This window comes from Coregonus clupeaformis, chromosome 8 (genome assembly GCF_020615455.1).
Source record: "Coregonus clupeaformis isolate EN_2021a chromosome 8, ASM2061545v1, whole genome shotgun sequence".
Taxonomy (NCBI): domain Eukaryota; kingdom Metazoa; phylum Chordata; class Actinopteri; order Salmoniformes; family Salmonidae; genus Coregonus; species Coregonus clupeaformis.
In genome coordinates this window covers 43,911,602-43,929,100 of record NC_059199.1, presented here as the reverse complement: position 1 = coordinate 43,929,100, position 17,499 = coordinate 43,911,602, and the positions used below count along the sequence as shown (strand labels likewise).

The window sequence follows — 17,499 nt, the reverse complement described above, 5'->3', positions numbered from 1 at the left end:
TCTCTCTCTCTCTCTCTCTCTCTCTCTCCCTGTGTGTGTGTGTGTATCATTCCTTTGATATTTCAGAGTGTATAAATGTGACTGACTAAGAGTCTGCCTGTGACAGTCTGTGCCTGTTGGCTATAAATACTTATTTTGATCATCCTCCTGCATTGTCCTCTCCTGTCTACATGACATGTCTTCACAACCTAAATGACATTTTCGACCTTTACCACTGTAGCTCTCTCTCTCTCTCTGTGTTTCTAAGCCTGTATCTAAGCTAACAGCCACGTTTGTATTTTAGTAGCACTGATTTCGCAGATAGCCGGTTTTACTTGCAATGACTATGATATGTGGTTTTCTTACTTACTTTATTTTAAGTCGAGCTGGATAAGTGTCTGCTAAATGACCAAAATGTAATGTAATGTATCCCTGTGCCTGTATTTCACTGAGCCTGAGGGCCACAGTGGAGGTTGGCGGCCATGCTGTTCCTGTGCCTGCCAGGTGTAGGCTACCTCTCCCACTCGAGTCACATGGGAGGGGCCTGTGCTGCTGGCTGGCTCCTCTTATTTCCCTGGCAAATGTTGTCACCACCAGTTCAGTTCCCCTCCCTCCCTTCCTCCCTCATACCTCCCTCCCTGACTGTCACAGTCTCAAGCCAGACCAGACAACTAACTCCTCAAAGGATATAGGATGCAGTAATGGAGGCCCCTGGAAGAAGGACCTTTATCACTCTGTGCCTCTACACTGCACTACTTACTCTCTCAGGTAAGAGGAAGAAGAAATATACTGTTGATGTCTAGTGTTACTGTCACTATAGTCACCTTGTTGGGGATACCAGTGCGGTGGAAAGTTGAAGAGTTGGGATCTTTAGTGGTGTGTCTGAGTATTGGAAATATCGGATGAAACAGTTATGGTTAATGTTGTTATCTGGGCATACCTGGTGATTGGTCTATTGCTGTCATTTCAGCAATGTTAATTGAATGTCATTTCAGGAGAAATTCATTAAATGTTTTGAAAGTGTAACTAAAAGTATGGGCCTACATCAACATTGCCAATTATCTTGTCATTAGACTGTATTTTATTTGATCAGTTATTAGACGCATAATAGAATGGTACTTTCTAGTCATAGTGTATAGGACAGGAATACCCTTATGCATGTGTGTTGATGCATGGCGTTGATGTCAGTGTTGGCCCATGTTGAGTCTATGGTACAGTCTATGGTACAGACGTCTACGTAAACATATCTGACCAAATTACACGTGATTTCAGTTCTGGGTTAACCGAGATTAATTCTATGGTGGTTGACGAAGTTGTTGTTACATTGTTATGTCACAGTGCAGTAGCTACCGATATTTATGATCTGATTCCCATGTTTCATATACTTTATGCTGGCTTTTATGGTCAAAATACGTTTTTTTTAGCATTTCTATGTATGGTTCTGTAGCGGGTGATGATGGACGGAGTCAGACGCAGGAGAGGAAATCATGGAATAAATGGTTTAATCAATAAACAGAGGTACGCAGCGATGCGTAATACACACCAGTGCGGACAAACGGCACAATGGGGAAAATAAGGCACACGGGTGAATAACCCAGCGATACACAAATAGGAACGAGCTCCACCGAGCTATAATCTCCTCTACAATAAACAATCACACACAAAGACAAGGGGGCAGAGGGAACACTTATACAGGTACTGATGAGGGGATATGAACCAGGTGTGTGTAATAAACAAGACAAAACAAATGGAATGATGAGATGAGGAGCGGCAGTCGCTAGTAGGCCGGTGACGACGAACGCCGAAGCCTGCCCGAACAAGGAGAGGAGGCAGCTTCGGAGGAAGTCGTGACAGGTTTAGACAGTCAGACTTTAGACAGTCAGAAGATGGAGGAAGGACACACTGGAAAGAGTTCATCAACCAGGCCTCTGGTGACTCAGCTTGGGACGAGCTTGGACCAGACATAGGGTCGGCATTTCTATCACACTGGCCCATTTCTTTCCTGAAGTCTCCCACACGGCACATTTTTTTCACTATAGGCCCCCATTATTTGCCAAATAAATTATAATGGGTCAGTCCATCTGGCATTTGCCAGTATTGCCCTATGGCCAGTCCTTCCCTGCTGATGATAATAGATGTCCAACCAATCTCACATGACCTTCTAAGCTCACTTCTAAGAATGTGTTTGTATTTGCTCCTGTAAGTCGCTCTGGATAAGAGCGTCTGCTAAATGACTAAAATGTAAAATGTAATGTAAATGTATTGGAGCTCACTTCTAAGAATGTGTTCATATTGGAGCTCACTTCTAAGAATGCGTTCATATTGGAGCTCACTTCTAAGAATGTGTTTGTATTCACTTGAGAGATCTTGTTTATGTAATCAAGGAAGGAGGAGGGGGACACTTGATGGTGGTGCATCAGTAGCATTCAGCTGGCCAATTTGTGTATATAAGTGTGTGTGTGTGTGTGTGTGTGTGTGACAGTGAAGACATCCCCTCACCTTCTCAGAGCCCATTGCCTCCACTGTCACTGTCTCTTATCACCACAACAATCCCAGGCTTGTTTAGTAACAACAGTGGCAGCAGCGGGTTCAGCACACTGTCCTGCTTATTTGACAGACCTTCCCCAGCCTGTCACACTTTTAGCCCCCTGCCACACACACACATTGATGGCCTAGCTTGCAGGCCACTCGGAGTGTGACATGGATGGGGGAAGGCTGTGTGTATTATTTAAGACATAACACCAGGCACACAGTTCATCTATTGTGATGAACAACAGTGGCAGTCAGCAGGGCCTGGACGTCCCCCGGGAGAACTGTACTGAATGGAAAGGAGGGAGAGAGAGAGAGAGAGAGAGAGAGAGAGAGAGAGAGAGAGAGAGAGAGGGAAGGAGGGAGGTGGAAGAGGAGGGAGAGAGTGGGAGGGGAGAGGAAGGATTGGAGGAGCGGGATAGAGGATGGAAGAGGGAGGGAGGGAGGGAGGGAGGGAGGGAGGGAGGGAGGGAGGGAGGGAGGAAGGAAGGAAGGGAGGGAGGGAGGGAGGGAGGGAGGGAGGGAGGGAGGGAGGGAGGGAGGGAGGGAGGGAGGGAGGGAGGGAGGGAGGGAGGGAGAGGTAGGAGGAGGAAGGGAGGGAGGGAGGGAGGGAGGGAGGGAGGGAGGGAGGGAGGGAGGGAGAGGTAGGAGGAGGAAGGGAGGGAGGGAGATAGAAAATAGAGGGCATAGAAACAGAGAGAAAGTGATAGGGGAGTGGGGAGAGCGAGAGAGAAGGAGATGGAGGGGGGAAGGGGGGTTAACCTGTGTACAGCCTACCTGCCTGATGCTGTTTAATCTGAGATGGCAACACAACACACACATAACCCACTCCCTTCCTATTCCTAGAAACGTAACCCTGCTATTGCCAAAATAGCTGCAAAACTTCACATTAGTTATTTTGAAAAAGAAAGACAATGTGGAAGAGCAAAAACCAAATGAACACAGTTCTTTCTCTATTATACAGTATGTCGTACCACAAAGGTGATTTTTTTTCTGTCAGTTATCAGTGTGCAAAATCCTTATGGCAACTGCAGTCTACGCTAACGTAGACAGAGCACAGTGCACGATGTTCAATGGCTAAATCATACAGCTTAAATATGTTTGCTTTAATACCTGTTAGTAGCAATATGATAGGCTTGTCAATGTCTCGCAATCACTTATGAATTGGGTTAATATTTGCTTACCTCAGTTTCAGGACAGAGTTCTGGATAAAGTAAATGGAATGAATAAATAGCATGACACAGGTGTGTTAATCATGTAAACATAGGAGGATATCTCAGTCTAACTTACTCTTTCTGCTTTACAAAGCTCAGCATCAAGAGGAGTCTGCACATGCTGTAAAATAGACTGCTATGGCTTTCATTTTCATGTTCATGAAAAGCTCACTGGTTTGTACGTGTGATCAGGGCCCGTATTCATAAAGCATCTCGGAGTGCTGTAGGAGTGCTGATCTAGGATCAGGTCCTCCTGTTCATATAATCGTATCTCTTACACTTAGATGCTTTATGAATACGGGCCCAGATTGAATTCATGTGCGACGTGTTTACACAACTCTCACAACCAGAAATATACAGGGACTACTGTAGGTACATCTATAATGGAACGCTAATCAGTCAGGCCAAACATTGCAGTTTTTAAAAATTTTACTGACTTTATTGTCCCCATGGGGAAATGTTGTTGCAGTATCATGTACAGTTGAAGTCGGAAGTTTACATACACTTAGGTTGGAGTCATTGAAACTCATTTTTCAACCACTCCACAAATTCTTTACAGACAGATTATTTCACTTATAATTCACTGTATCACAATTCCAGTGGGTCAGAAATTTACATACACTAAGTTGACTGTGCCTTTAAACTGCTTGGAAAATTCCAGAAAATGATGTCATGGCTTTAGAAGCTTCTGATAGGGTAATTTACATAATTTGAGTCAATTGGAGGTGTACCTGTGGATGTATTTCAAGGCCTACCTTCAAACTCAGTGCCTCTTTGCTTGACATCATGGGAAAATCAAATGAAATCAGCCAAGACCTCAGAAAAGAAATTGTACACCTCCACAAGTCTGGTTCATCTTTGGGAGCAATTTCCAAATGCCTGAAGGTACCACGTTCATCTGTACAAACAATAGTACGCAAGTATCGCCACCATGGGACCACGCAGCCGTCATAACGCTCAGGAAGGAGACGAATTCTGTCTCTTAGAGATTAACGTACTTTGGTGCGAAAAGTGCAAATCAATCCCAGAACAACAGCAAAGGACCTTGTGAAGATGCTGGAGGAAACAGGTACAAAAGTATCTATATCCACAGTAAAACGAGTCCTATATCGACATAACCTGAAAGGCCGCTCAGCAAGTAAGAAGCCACTGCTCCAAAACCGTCATAAAAAAGCCATACTACGGTTCGCAACTGCACATGGGGACAAAGATCGTACTTTTTGGAGAAATGTCCTCTGGTCTGATGAAACAAAAATAGAACTGTTTGGCCATAATGACCATCGTTATGTTTGGAGGAAAAAGGGGGAACTTGCAAGCCGAAGAACACCATCCCAACCGTGAAGCACGGGGGTGGAAGCATCATGCTGTGGAGGTGCTTTGCTGCAGGAGGGACAGGTGCACTTCACAAAATAGATGGCATCATGAGGAAGGAAAATTATGTGGATATGTTGAAGCAACATCTCAAGACATCACTCAGGAAGTGAAAGCTTGGGTCTTCCAAATGGAAAATGACCCCAAGCATACTTCCAAAGTTGTGGCAAAATGGCTTAAGGACAACAAAGTCAAGCTATTGGAGTGGCCATCACAAAGCCCTGACCTCAATCCTATAGAAAAAGTGTGGGCAAAACTGAAAAAGCCTGTGCGAGCAAGGAGGCCTACAAACCTGACTCAGTTACACCAGCTCTGTCAAGAGGAATGGGCCAAAATTCACCCAACTTATTGTGGGAAGCTTGTGGAAAGCTACCTGAAATGTTTGACCCAAGTTAAACAATTTAAAGGCAATGCTACCAAATACTAATTGAGTTTATGTAAACTTCTGACCCACTGGGAATGTGATGAAAGAAAGAAAAGCTGAAATAAATCACTCTCTCTAATATTATTCTGACATTTCACATTCTTAAAATAAAGTGGTGATCCTAACTGACCTAAAACAGGGAATGTTTTACTAGGATTAAATGTCAGGAATTGTGAAAAACTGAGTTTAAATGTATTTGGCTAAGGTGTATGTAAACTTCCGACTTCAACTGTACATGTTTAAAGTGGCGTTTAAATACAGTAGCCAACAAATTGAAAATACTAAATTCACTACAGTTACATACAGTATATACCAATGAAAGAGACTAGTCTGCTGGCCTTACAGGGTGGATAGGAATATTAGCCCAAGCTGTTTAGGAGGGATATCACACCTGGTACAAATCACTGTCTAGTGGTGTTTTTCCTGCCAGGGGGTGCCCTATACCTTCACCCAGAGGAGAGTAGTTCAAAGTCTGGGTACAGGGGGTGGTTTGGGTCTAAAATGTTTTTGTGAGCCTGCTGAGGGCCCTCAGGGCCTGACCTTAAAGATCTCATCCAAGCCTGTCTGTTTGACTCCAAGTACCTTGCTTGCTGTGGTGATAATCCCTCTCAGCATTTTCTGGCTGACAATGGCATTACCAAAACCAACAAACAATACAAAAGTTAAAATACTCTCAATGAAAGATTTGTAGAACAGAGTCAGTATAGTCCAGTCAACATTAAAAGATCCCAGCTTTCTGAGAAAGTACAGTCTCGGCTGACGCTTTGTGTAGATCAGGTCTGTATATTTACTCCACTGAAGCTTATTGTCCAAGAGGACACCCAGATATTTGTAGTCCTCTACAATCTCTATGTTCTGAACTCTGATAGATGTTGCAGAGGTGGGTGTTGTTCGCTTCCTGAAGTCTATGCACGTCTCTTTGGTCTTGTTCGTATTGAGGACCAAGTGTGATTCATCACACCACTCTACAAAGTCATTTAGGACTGGGCCATGGTGTTCCTTGTCATCATGCAACAGGCTGATCAAGGCAGTGTAATCAGCAAACTTGACAAGGTGTCTGTCAGGATGGGAACTAGTACAACTATTTGTTTACAAGATGTACAGGAGTGGGGACAAAACACATCCCTGTGGGGTGTTGGTGGTGCGTATGTCCGACACGTGAGGACCCACCTTGACCCGCTGTGACCTCGGCTCAGGAAGTCTAACAGTCACAAAACCAGCCCCCCATCTAAGGAGAGGTCCCTTATGAGTCTCTGTGCCAGAATGTAAGGCTGGATTGTGTTGAAGGCAGAAGAAAAGTCAATAAACAGAACCCTGACATGGGATTTAGCGCCCTCTAGATGTCTATAGACCATGTTGAGGAGAGGAAGAATGGCATCATCAACTCCTCTGCTGGGCTGATAGGCAAACTGAAACGGGTCGAGGAACTTCTGGGTGGCGCTGAGGATACGACTTTATGGGTAGGAAACAAAGTGGCCCAACACATGAACAGGTCCACCCCACCCTCTGAGATTATTTGTTAAAATGTTCTCTCTTTCTCTCTCTCTCTCTCTCTCTCTCTCTCTCTCTCTCTCTCTCTCTCTCTCTCTCTCTCTCTCTCTCTCTCTCTCTCTCTCTCTCTCTCACCCCTTCCTTCCCTCTATAATGCTCTCTCTCTCTCTCTCTCTCTCTCTCTCTCTCTCTCTCTCACCCCTTCCTTCCCTCTATAATGCTCTCTCTCTCACCCCATCCTTCCCTCCATCCTCAGAAGTAAACTCAGAGATCGTCCATGTTCCGTCCGTGCTCCATGGTGTCAAAGGGAAGTCCCTCCTCCTCTCAGTTGAGACTTACTTCCGATTGGAGGACGTTGAGATCCAGGGCAGCTGGTACCAGACCCGGCCGGGGGGCCCCAAAACCCTCCTGGTGACATTCCACAACCACACAGCCATCATGGTGGCCTCGATGAGACACAGGAACCGCTACGGCTTCCAGCCCCCCAACGCCTCTCTCCTGATCCCCAGGCTGGACGAGGCGGCGGAGGGGGACTATCACCTGGACCTGGACATTCAGCTCCCCCAGAGACAGGAGCTCGTCAGGGCCGAGAGGACTGTCCACGTCACCGTAGATGGTGAGTTAGTGGACACCAGATAATCTTATCTATCAGACTGTATAGTCCTTTATAGATTTATTAAAGCAATATAAAAGACGTATTAAGAGGGTAAGAAATATGTTTATTTTTGCCTTGATCAAATCAAATCAAATTGTAATTGTCACATGCGCCGAATACAACAGGTGTAGACCTTACAGTGAAATGCTTACTTACAAGCCCATAACCAACAATGCAGTTACTAAATAAACTAAAGTAAAAAATAAAATAAAAAGCAACACAATCAAATAACGAGGTTAATTCAGTAACTAGGTTCATTCAGTAACTAGGATCCTTAAGTAACTAGGTTCATTCAGTAACTAGGATCCTTCAGTAACTAGGTTCATTCAGTAACTAGGATCCTTCAGTAACTAGGTTCATTCAGTAACTAGGTTCATTCAGTAACTAGGTTCATTCAGTATCTAGAATCCTTTAGTAACTAGGTTCATTCAGTAACTAGGATCCTTCAGTAACTAGGTTAATTCAGTAACTAGGTTCATTCAGTAACTAGGATCCTTCAGTAACTAGGTTCCTTCAGTAACTAGGTTTATTAAGTAACTAGGTTCCTTCAGTAACTATGATCCTTCAGTAACTAGGATCGTTCTGTAACTAGGTTCCTTCAGTAACTAGGATCCTTCAGTAACTAGGTTCCTTCAGTAACTAGGTTCCTTCAGTAACTAGGATCGTTCTGTAACTAGGTTCCTTCAGTAACTAGGTTCCTTCAGTAACTAGGTTTATTAAGTAACTAGGTTCCTTCAGTAACTAGGATCCTTCAGTAACTAGGTTCCTTCAGTAACTAGGTTCATTCAGTAATTAGGTTCATTCAGTAACTAGGTTCATTCAGTAACTAGGATCCTTCAGTAACTAGGTTCCTTCAATAACTAGGTTTATTAAGTAACTAGGTTCCTTCAGTAACTAGGATCCTTCAGTAACTAGGTTCCTTCAGTAACTAGGATCCTTCAGTAACTAGGATCCTTCAGTAACTAGGATCCTTCAGTAACTAGGTTCCTTCAGTAACTAGGTTTATTAAGTAACTAGAAAGATTTGTACTTTTGTGGCTTATTTGGCTGCACTTAATATGTGCCTATCATCATCCTACTGTTTCATCTCTCCCCTTCTCCAGTACCTGTGTCCACCCCAGTTATCCAGAAGGCACCATCTTCTACAGTTGTTGAGGACAAGGAGAACGTGACGTGGACCTGTAGGGTGGAGAACGGAACCAGGGTCCAGTACCAGTGGCTGAGGAACAACATGCCCCTAGATGTTAGTGATCGCCATCAGTTCTCCCAGGACAACTCTACTCTGGTGATAAGCCCTGTGAAGAAGAAGGACATTGGACAGTATCGCTGCCTGGCCAGGAACCACATCAGCCAGAGACAGAGCCACACCCTGGACCTCAGTGTCTTCTGTAAGTACTGTAGGTCTGTCTATAACAGTACATTAATGTAGGTCTGTCTATAACAGCACATTACTGTAGGTCTGTCTATAACTGAACATTACTGTAGGTCTGTCTATAACTGAACATTACTGTAGGTCTGTCTATAACTGAACATTACTGTAGGTCTGTCTATAACTGAACATTACTGTAGTTATGTCTATAACAGTACATTACTGTAGGTCTGTCTATAACAGCACTTGTAGGTCTGTCTTCGTTTGTGGTCTGTCTATAACAGCACATTACTGTAGGTCTGTCTATAACTGCATTATGTAGGTTAAAAGCCATTACTGTAGGTCTGTCTTAACAGTACATTACTGTAGGTCTGTCTATAACTGAACATTACTGTAGTTATGTCTATAACAGCACATTACTGTAGTCTGTCTATAACAGCACATTACTGTAGGTCTGTCTATAACTGAACATTACTGAGGTCTGTCTATAAGACTTACTGTAGGTCTGTCTATAACAGCACATTACTGTAGGTCTGTCTATAACATTACTGTAGTTCTACAACTACGTCTCATACAACTACGTCTCATACAACATGGGTCACAATAGAACATAATGTTTGCTATTCATGAGCTAGTCAATGCAGAATACATGTAAACATTTGTAAATAAGAGCCTGGGGAAGGAACTTAATGACACAATTTCCTGCACTGTATTTTCCACATTTTACAGAAGTGTAAAGACTTCCATCCTCTTGGTATTCTATGAGTAATACCAGTATGTAAATTCAAAACATAAGAGAGCTCAGTGAGGTCGGAAAACAGAAGTGGCTGAAATTTGCATGGGAGTCTATGTCTGACAGAGGTCCACTGTTCTATGGCGATACTATCATGTCAGTACTGCAGTATCTCTACCGTGACTCTGTTAGGTTAAGGAAACCAGGCTGGTTGTGGCAGGTTTGGAGGTTAGCCTATATGGGAGGATACTTTTGACATAAGTCCCATACATGTATGGCGTTTCTTCAGGCTAACACTCTGATAATACAAATAAATCAAAATACAGTAATTGCCACCTGTTTGGCTAAAGGAAGTGAGAAGACCTGGACCAACACAGTCGTGGCTAAATCTACCACTAGTCCCTGTAGCAGTGAAACCACTATATGTCTTGTAACCTGATTTGTAGTGGCGAAGAGCCAAAAGCAGCCTCACAATAGGACGACATGTTTGGTCAGTTAATGACATTCTGAATTATTGATAATAAAACAATTTATCCTAGCTGCCAAAGGATCCTAGATTTCCACAGTACCAATAGAGTTTGAAGTCGATCATAAAACTATGTTCCCAGAGTGCCGGTTTGTGACAATATGAACCACTCTGATATCTCCCAGATGGCCCCTACAACCTGGCTGTGAAGTCTGACCATGGTCTGCGGACTGGGGAGGTCTTCACAGTGAACCCTGGTGAGCTGGTGTTCTTCGACTGTCAGGCCGACTCCAACCCTCCCAACAGCTGTATGTGGATCTCCAAGACCAACAACGCCACTGAGGTCATCACTGTGGGACTGCGCCTGGAGGTCACCTCCTACAAGCTAGCCCAGGCTGAGGAGTTCCTGTGTAGGGCCTTTAACAACGTGACCCAGAAGCAGGACGAGACCCAGTTCACCCTGGTGGTGGCCAGCCTGGTGACAGGTGGGTAAAGTTGGGCTGGGCTACTAGCCTGGGGTGCTGGAGGGAGCGTAGGAGGGACTGGGAACACACACACACACAGCCCTGGGGTGCTGGCATAGCATAGGTGGAACTGGGAATCAGGTCTGGATACACACTGTACACCTTATCATGCCATGAGGTACCAAGGTGAAGACCACAAAGAAGAGAAGATGAGGCATAATGTCAAAGGGACAAATGTAACCTACATTTGAAACCTAAATAGTTTGTAAAGTATGACTTGTCTAAATATGAGCAGTAACCTTGCTTGCATAGAGTCCAAATGAAAGGTACCTTTAGAACAGAGCCAGTTAATCCATCCACACAAGGTGAATCATAAATATTGTATTTCTCCTTAGTTGCCAAGTGCCGGTCACTCAGGCCTGTGTAAAAGTCCACCGGCTCTATGGGAGAGTAAACAGAGAAAAATAACAGCTGGTCTCATTGTTGACAATGTTTTACTGCATGTATGGAGTTTCTATGCGTAGGTGGTTTCAGTCTCCAAATTGAAAAAGATACACATAATCTTGGCTACTGTATAGCAAATGACGCTGTAAATATATATATCCTATTGACGATTATCTAAAAAGTCAATGAACAAACTAAACACACTAACTGTCCACCAAGTCTGGGTTGACAGGTTTACTCTCACCTTGGACTCTCTTCTCAAATGAGTAGAATGTAATCACTAAACCTTCAGGGCCTGTTTCCCAGTCACAGATTATGTCTAGTCCTGGACTAACAAGCATTCTCAATAGATATTCTCCATTGAAAGAGCTTCTTAGTCCAGGACTAGGCTTAATCTGTGTCTGGGAAACCGGCCCTGTTTAAAGTTTTGAAATGTGACTCTGAATGAAATAATAATAACTTTATTTATAGAATGCTTTTCGATAACAGTTTAACAAAGTGCTTCTCATCAAGTGCATAATAAAAAATAAATAAAAGTACTACAGAAGATACAGAGACAGAACAATGGAGAAGGAAAACAAAATAGCTATATTAAATCATACATTAGAAGTTTGTTTTATAAAAGTGGGTTTTCAGGAGGGGTTTTAATAGAGGCACTGATTCTGCAAGAGGTTATGGTTATTCTCTTTTATTTGTAGGAAAGGAGAGATATGTCCAGGAGAGCAGATCATTCTCTCCTCTGGCTGGCATCACTCTGTCCTGTCTGTTCATCATTAGCTGTATGTTACTGATCTACTTCAGAAGGAGCTGTCATCATCCCAGGAGAGGTAAATGTTATGGTTATCTTCATAATGACTTAGGGTGATAGCAGCAACTGTAACCACAGTAGACACTAGACACTACTGTAGACACTAGACACTACTGTAGACACTAGACACTACTGTAGACACTAGACACTACTGTAGACACTACTGTAGACACTAGATTCTTCACTCCTGGTCTGGAGAGGCGAAACACTTCTGTTTTTATTTCTACCTGGTAGTTAATTGCACTCACCTGGAATTAGACACTAGACCCTGACTTGTAGACCCTGCACTAGACACTACTGTAGACTCTACTGTAGACACTAGACACTACTGTAGACACTAGACACTACTGTAGACACTAGACACTACTGTAGACACTAGACACTACTGTGACACTACTGTAGACACTAGACACTACTGTAGACACTAGACACTACTGTAGACACTACTGTAGACACTAGACACTACTGTAGACACTAGACACTACTGTAGACACTACTGTAGACACTAGACACTACTGTAGACACTAGGCACTACTGTAGACACTAGACACTACTGTAGACACTAGACACTACAGTAGACACTAGACACTACTGTAGACACTAGACACTACTGTAGACACTACTGTAGACACTAGACACTACTGTAGACACTAGACACTACTGTAGACACTAGACACTACAGTAGACACTAGACACTACTGTAGACACTACTGTTGTCACGATCGTCTGAAGGAGCGGACCAATACGCAGCGCGTGGAGTGAACATGATGACTTTATTTATAAAGCAACCACGAAAAACAACAAATGACGATAATGAAGTCCTCAGTGACACGACTGAACACGGAACAATAACCCACAAAACACAGGAGAAAACACACAGAATATATATGGCTCCCAATCAGAGATAACGAGCCGACAGCTGACACTCGTTACCTCCGATTGGGAGTCATTAACCAATCACCAAAAACACAAACAAATGAAACTCACCCAACCCAACACCACCAAATGAAATACACCCTGGCTCTAACACACAGTCCTTGGAGCCAGAGTGTGACAGTACCCCCCCCTAAAGGTGCGCACTCCGGGCGCACCAGCATACAGTCTAGGGGAGGGTCTGGGTGGGCGTCTGTCCCCGGTGGCGGCTCTGGCCCCGGTCGTGATCCCCACCCCACCGCAGTCACAACCTGCTTCGGTAGCCTCCTCCCAATGACCACCCTCCAACTAACCCCACCTGGACTAAGGGGCAACACCGGACTAAGGGGCAGCATCGGACTAAGGGGCAGTACCGGACTACGGGGCAGTACCGGACTACGGGGCAGTACCGGACTAAGGGGCAGTACCAGGCTAAGGGACAGCACCAGGATAAGGGACAGCACCAGGATAAGGGACAGCACCAGGATAAGGAGCAACACCGAAGCTAAGGGGGCAGCACCTGACTAAATGGCGGATCCTGGCTGGCTGGCTCATGGCTGGCTGACGGATCTGGCTGCTCATGGCTGGCTGACGGATCTGGCTGCTCATGGCTGGCTGACGGATCTGGCTGCTCATGGCCGACCGGACGGATCTGGCTGATCCTGTCTGGCAGAAGGCTCTGGCTGATCCTGTCTGGCAGAAGGCTCTGGCTGATCCTGTCTGGCAGAAGGCTCTGGCTGATCCTGTCTGGCAGAAGGCTCTGGCTGATCCTGTCTGGCGGAAGGCTCTGGCTGATCCTGTCTGGCGGAAGGCTCTGGCTGATCCTGTCTGGCGGAAGGCTCTGACGGCGTTGGGCAGACGGGCAGTTCAGACGGCGTTGGGCAGACGGACAGTTCAGGCCCCGTTGGGCAGACGGCAGACTCTGGCCGTCTGAGGCGCATCGTAGGCCTGGTGCGTGGTGCCGGAACAGGAGGTACCGGGCTGAGGACACGCATCTCAGGGCTAGTGCGGGGAGAAGCAACAGGGCATGCTGGACCCTGGGGACGCACCGTAGGCCTGATGCGTGGTGCCGGAACTGGAGGTACCGGGCTGAGGACACGCATCTCAGGGCTAGTGCGGGGAGTCGGAACAGGGCATGCTGGACCCTGGGGACTCCCATAACGCCTAGTGCGGGGAGCCGGAACAGGGCATGCTGGACCCTGGGGACTCACCTCACGCCTAGTGCGGAGAGCAGGAACAGGCCGTACCGTACGGGGAACACACACTACTGGCTGCACCACGGGACTAGGAACGGGCCGGACCGAACTGGTTACACACCCCAGTACCTCACGCCGTGCCTCAACACTTTCCTTCCCTGCTTTACCCAGTTGCCCCCTTGACCTGGTAGCCCACTGAATCCGTCCCTTCTCTGCCTCCGTCAGCCCCCTTAACCTGGCAGCCCTCTGACTCTGCCTTGTGGCAGCCTCCTGCTGCTCCGTCGCCCAAGCCATGTGCCCCCCAAAAAATTTCTTGGGGTTGCCTCTCGTCCTTCCGACGATGATGGCCCTGCTGATGCCGTTGCTCCTCTCGCCGTCGCCTCTCCACCGTCTCGTTCCATGGTCGGCGATCCATACCATCTAGGATCTCCTCCCAAGTCCAGGACCCTTTACCTTCCACCAGTTCCTTCCATGTCCAGACCCTTTGTTCCTGGACACGCTGCTTGGTTCCTTTATGGTGGGTTATTCTGTCACGATCGTCTGAAGGAGCGGACCAATACGCAGCGCGTGGAGTGAACATGATGACTTTATTTATAAAGCAACCACGAAAAACAACAAATGACAATAATGAAGTCCTCAGTGACACGACTGAACACGGAACAATAACCCACAAAACACAGGAGAAAACACACAGAATATATATGGCTCCCAATCAGAGATAACGAGCCGACAGCTGACACTCGTTACCTCCGATTGGGAGTCATTAACCAATCACCAAAAACACAAACAAATGAAACTCACCCAACCCAACACCACCAAATGAAATACACCCCTGGCTCTAACACACAGTCCTTGGAGCCAGAGTGTAGACACTACTGTAGACACTAGACACTACTGTAGACACTAGACACTACTGTAGACACTAGGCACTAATGTAGACACTAGACACTACTGTAGACACTAGACACTAGACACTAGACACTACAGTAGACACTAGACACTACTGTAGACACTAGATTTTGAAGTTTGTTAACTATACAGTACATGCCAATCATCTGCCAATGTTACAGTATGTCAAACTCAAACAGCATCTGTGGCAAAATTACATGTTTATCTGAGGAAAAGGCATTCAACTTAACAAAGGCCGAACACTTGCCTGTAGGGTAAAATAGAAATAGTTGTTGTTATTAAAGAGTGACAGATGTAATATTAAAACATCTACTGTTTATTTTACAGTTCTCATGAACATCTATAACAGGTAAGACCATTACTGATCAGTGCTTACACATGAATAAAGATAACCTCTGTCTAGGTAGCCTAACTACAGTAAATGGGTTAAATTAGAATTGCTTTGCCTCTCCCACGCAGACCTTTGACAGAACAGAAGCGCCCACACCGTTCAGGTAAGCTCCCTCTCTGTACCTGCAATGTTCACCTTATACCCTTACATTCCTGCCTGTTGTTAGGCAGTGTCGTGTACATAGCCCTAGCCAAACAATACTCCTCATAAACCCTTCACTAACATAGAACAATTACAGTAATTATACTTGTTTGTCTTGTGCAGGCATATTAGCCCAGAAGCTCGGTTGCTAATCTCTTCAAGTTTCAGTTGGATCTGTCTGTGCTTTAGTGAACTGAGTTGAATACATTTAACTATGGTGGGGCAGTATTCAGTTTTCCCCAAACCAAAAGTGACACATGTCCTAAATCAAATAACCTACTAGGAAGGAACAAGAAACAGGAAGTAAATAGAGAGGACACTACATTGACACCAAAAAGAATATCAGGTGAAGATGCTAACCATCAACTACATTGTACTTACAGGTCATGAGGATGCAACGGAAGACTTTGGCATCTATGAGTTTGTCTCTATACCTGGGAAAATTGAATCTACACAGGTATGTTGTATGCCTTGCAACAATACAGCTTCGTACAATAGGCCTAGTTTTCTGTAGGAACACCTCTTTGATATTGTAATGACCCTCGTTAATGAGTCCACATTAGGCTACCTAGCGGGCGGCAGGTAGCCTAGCAGTTAAGAGCGTTGGGCCAGTAACCGAAAGCTCGCTGGTTCGAAACCACGTGCCGACTAGGCAAGGCACTTAACCCTAATTGCTCCTGTAAATCTCTATGGATAAGAGCGCCTGCTAAATGACTCAAATGTAAATGTACAACCCCCCCCCACCAGGGGGTTAACTCTATTGGAGGAATGCTTAATGTATTTTCCTTTTACACATGTGACCTGGGTTCTATTCCCACTCCCTCCATTTGCTATAACATGTAGTGTCCCTGAATGTGTTGTTTGTTTTAATTTCCCAGGCATCTAGCAGATCTCTGGCACACCTAGAGTCTGTCCAGGATTTACATACCACCATCTATGATGTAATCAGGCACATCCCTGAAACTCCCACGCTGGCTACCCGGAGTCTGCTGGGAAAGCAGTGTGAAGGTTAACCAGAGACCAGAGTATTAAAGACCCTCTCATTCATATTTTTTCTCTCTTCAAATTGTATATATATTCAATGTGCTATTTCAAGCTGCTTCTGGAAGTGGGCAAGATTATTTGGATGAATGAATTATCACATTGCATGTCTGATGGAGGTGTTGTCTAACATAGTTTTTCAACATGTAAATACAATATCTACTCTACACTGCACTTGCTTTATTGTTTTGTTTTGAAATAAATTAAATTTTATTTTACTGAATATGTTATAAGTCCTATCCTCCTGTCCTTTTCTGAATGTAGCAATTTTGTTGACCTTGACATTGTCAAGTACACTCCACCGGAGTGTTAAATGGCAGATGTGTTGTTGCCTGTCTGCAGAGTATTGTACAGTTTCCATGTACAGATATGCACTTTTTGTATTTGAATAAAGATTTATAACAATTTGATTAGCTTCATTCCATAATTAACTATATGATAAATGTTTTCTGCCTCCCATAACGTCTTAAATGAATAACTTTAGTGATGTGAGATGTGTTGGGAACTGTTGTGAAAGGTTGCCCTTTATTCTGGTGGTGAATGCAGCACTATTCAGTTGTGTCACTGGTCTGATCAGGCTTAGTCTGTTCTGGTCTAGTCTGTTCTGGTCTGGTGAGAGAGAGGGAGCGACAGAAGGAGGGTTCAGCGTGTGGTACTGCGCCTTCCACCTGCTCCTGCTGACTCCTAGTCACGAATAGTCTGTGTATGTGTGTATGGGAGGGAGGTTGAGTGGAGAGTGAGTGAGTGAATCTTAATTTAGATGCATGACTCTGGCAAAAGCAGACCCAACTGCAAGAATACCATCAGCTGTGTCAAATGTGTTAGTTTATCCCAAAAAAGTACTGGAGAGTTTGTCATAGATATAACTGATACTACTTTCCTTATTGTAGAAACACTGTGAGGATTTCGATTTTGAGCCTGATCGTGGGCATAATATTGACTAAATGCATTCAACATTCAGAG

The 17,499-nt window shown here is 44.8% G+C and overlaps 1 protein-coding gene across 1 annotated transcript; it reads left to right on the top strand.

Annotated features, from left to right (window-relative positions):
* The first annotated feature begins 592 nt into the window (after positions 1-592).
* On the top strand, positions 593-16,946 carry hepacam2 (HEPACAM family member 2). Its single transcript, XM_041884890.1, has 9 exons — positions 593-747; positions 7,265-7,624; positions 8,766-9,050; positions 10,416-10,715; positions 11,837-11,965; positions 15,291-15,312; positions 15,423-15,457; positions 15,879-15,952; positions 16,374-16,946. Exons 1-9 carry the CDS (start codon positions 681-683, stop codon positions 16,506-16,508), a joined length of 1,407 nt encoding a protein of 468 aa, XP_041740824.1. The 5' UTR covers positions 593-680; the 3' UTR covers positions 16,509-16,946.
* Positions 16,947-17,499: the final 553 nt, after the last annotated feature.

Excerpts from the sequence above, each read along its gene's own strand:
- hepacam2 (XM_041884890.1), top strand. The coding sequence starts at position 681 with ATGGAGGCCCCTGGAAGAAGGACCTTTATCACTCTGTGCCTCTACACT. Across the intron at positions 15,313-15,422 it reads CTCATGAACATCTATAACAG|ACCTTTGACAGAACAGAAGC; the intron begins GTAAGACCATTA and ends TCTCCCACGCAG. Across the intron at positions 15,953-16,373 it reads GGAAAATTGAATCTACACAG|GCATCTAGCAGATCTCTGGC; the intron begins GTATGTTGTATG and ends TTAATTTCCCAG.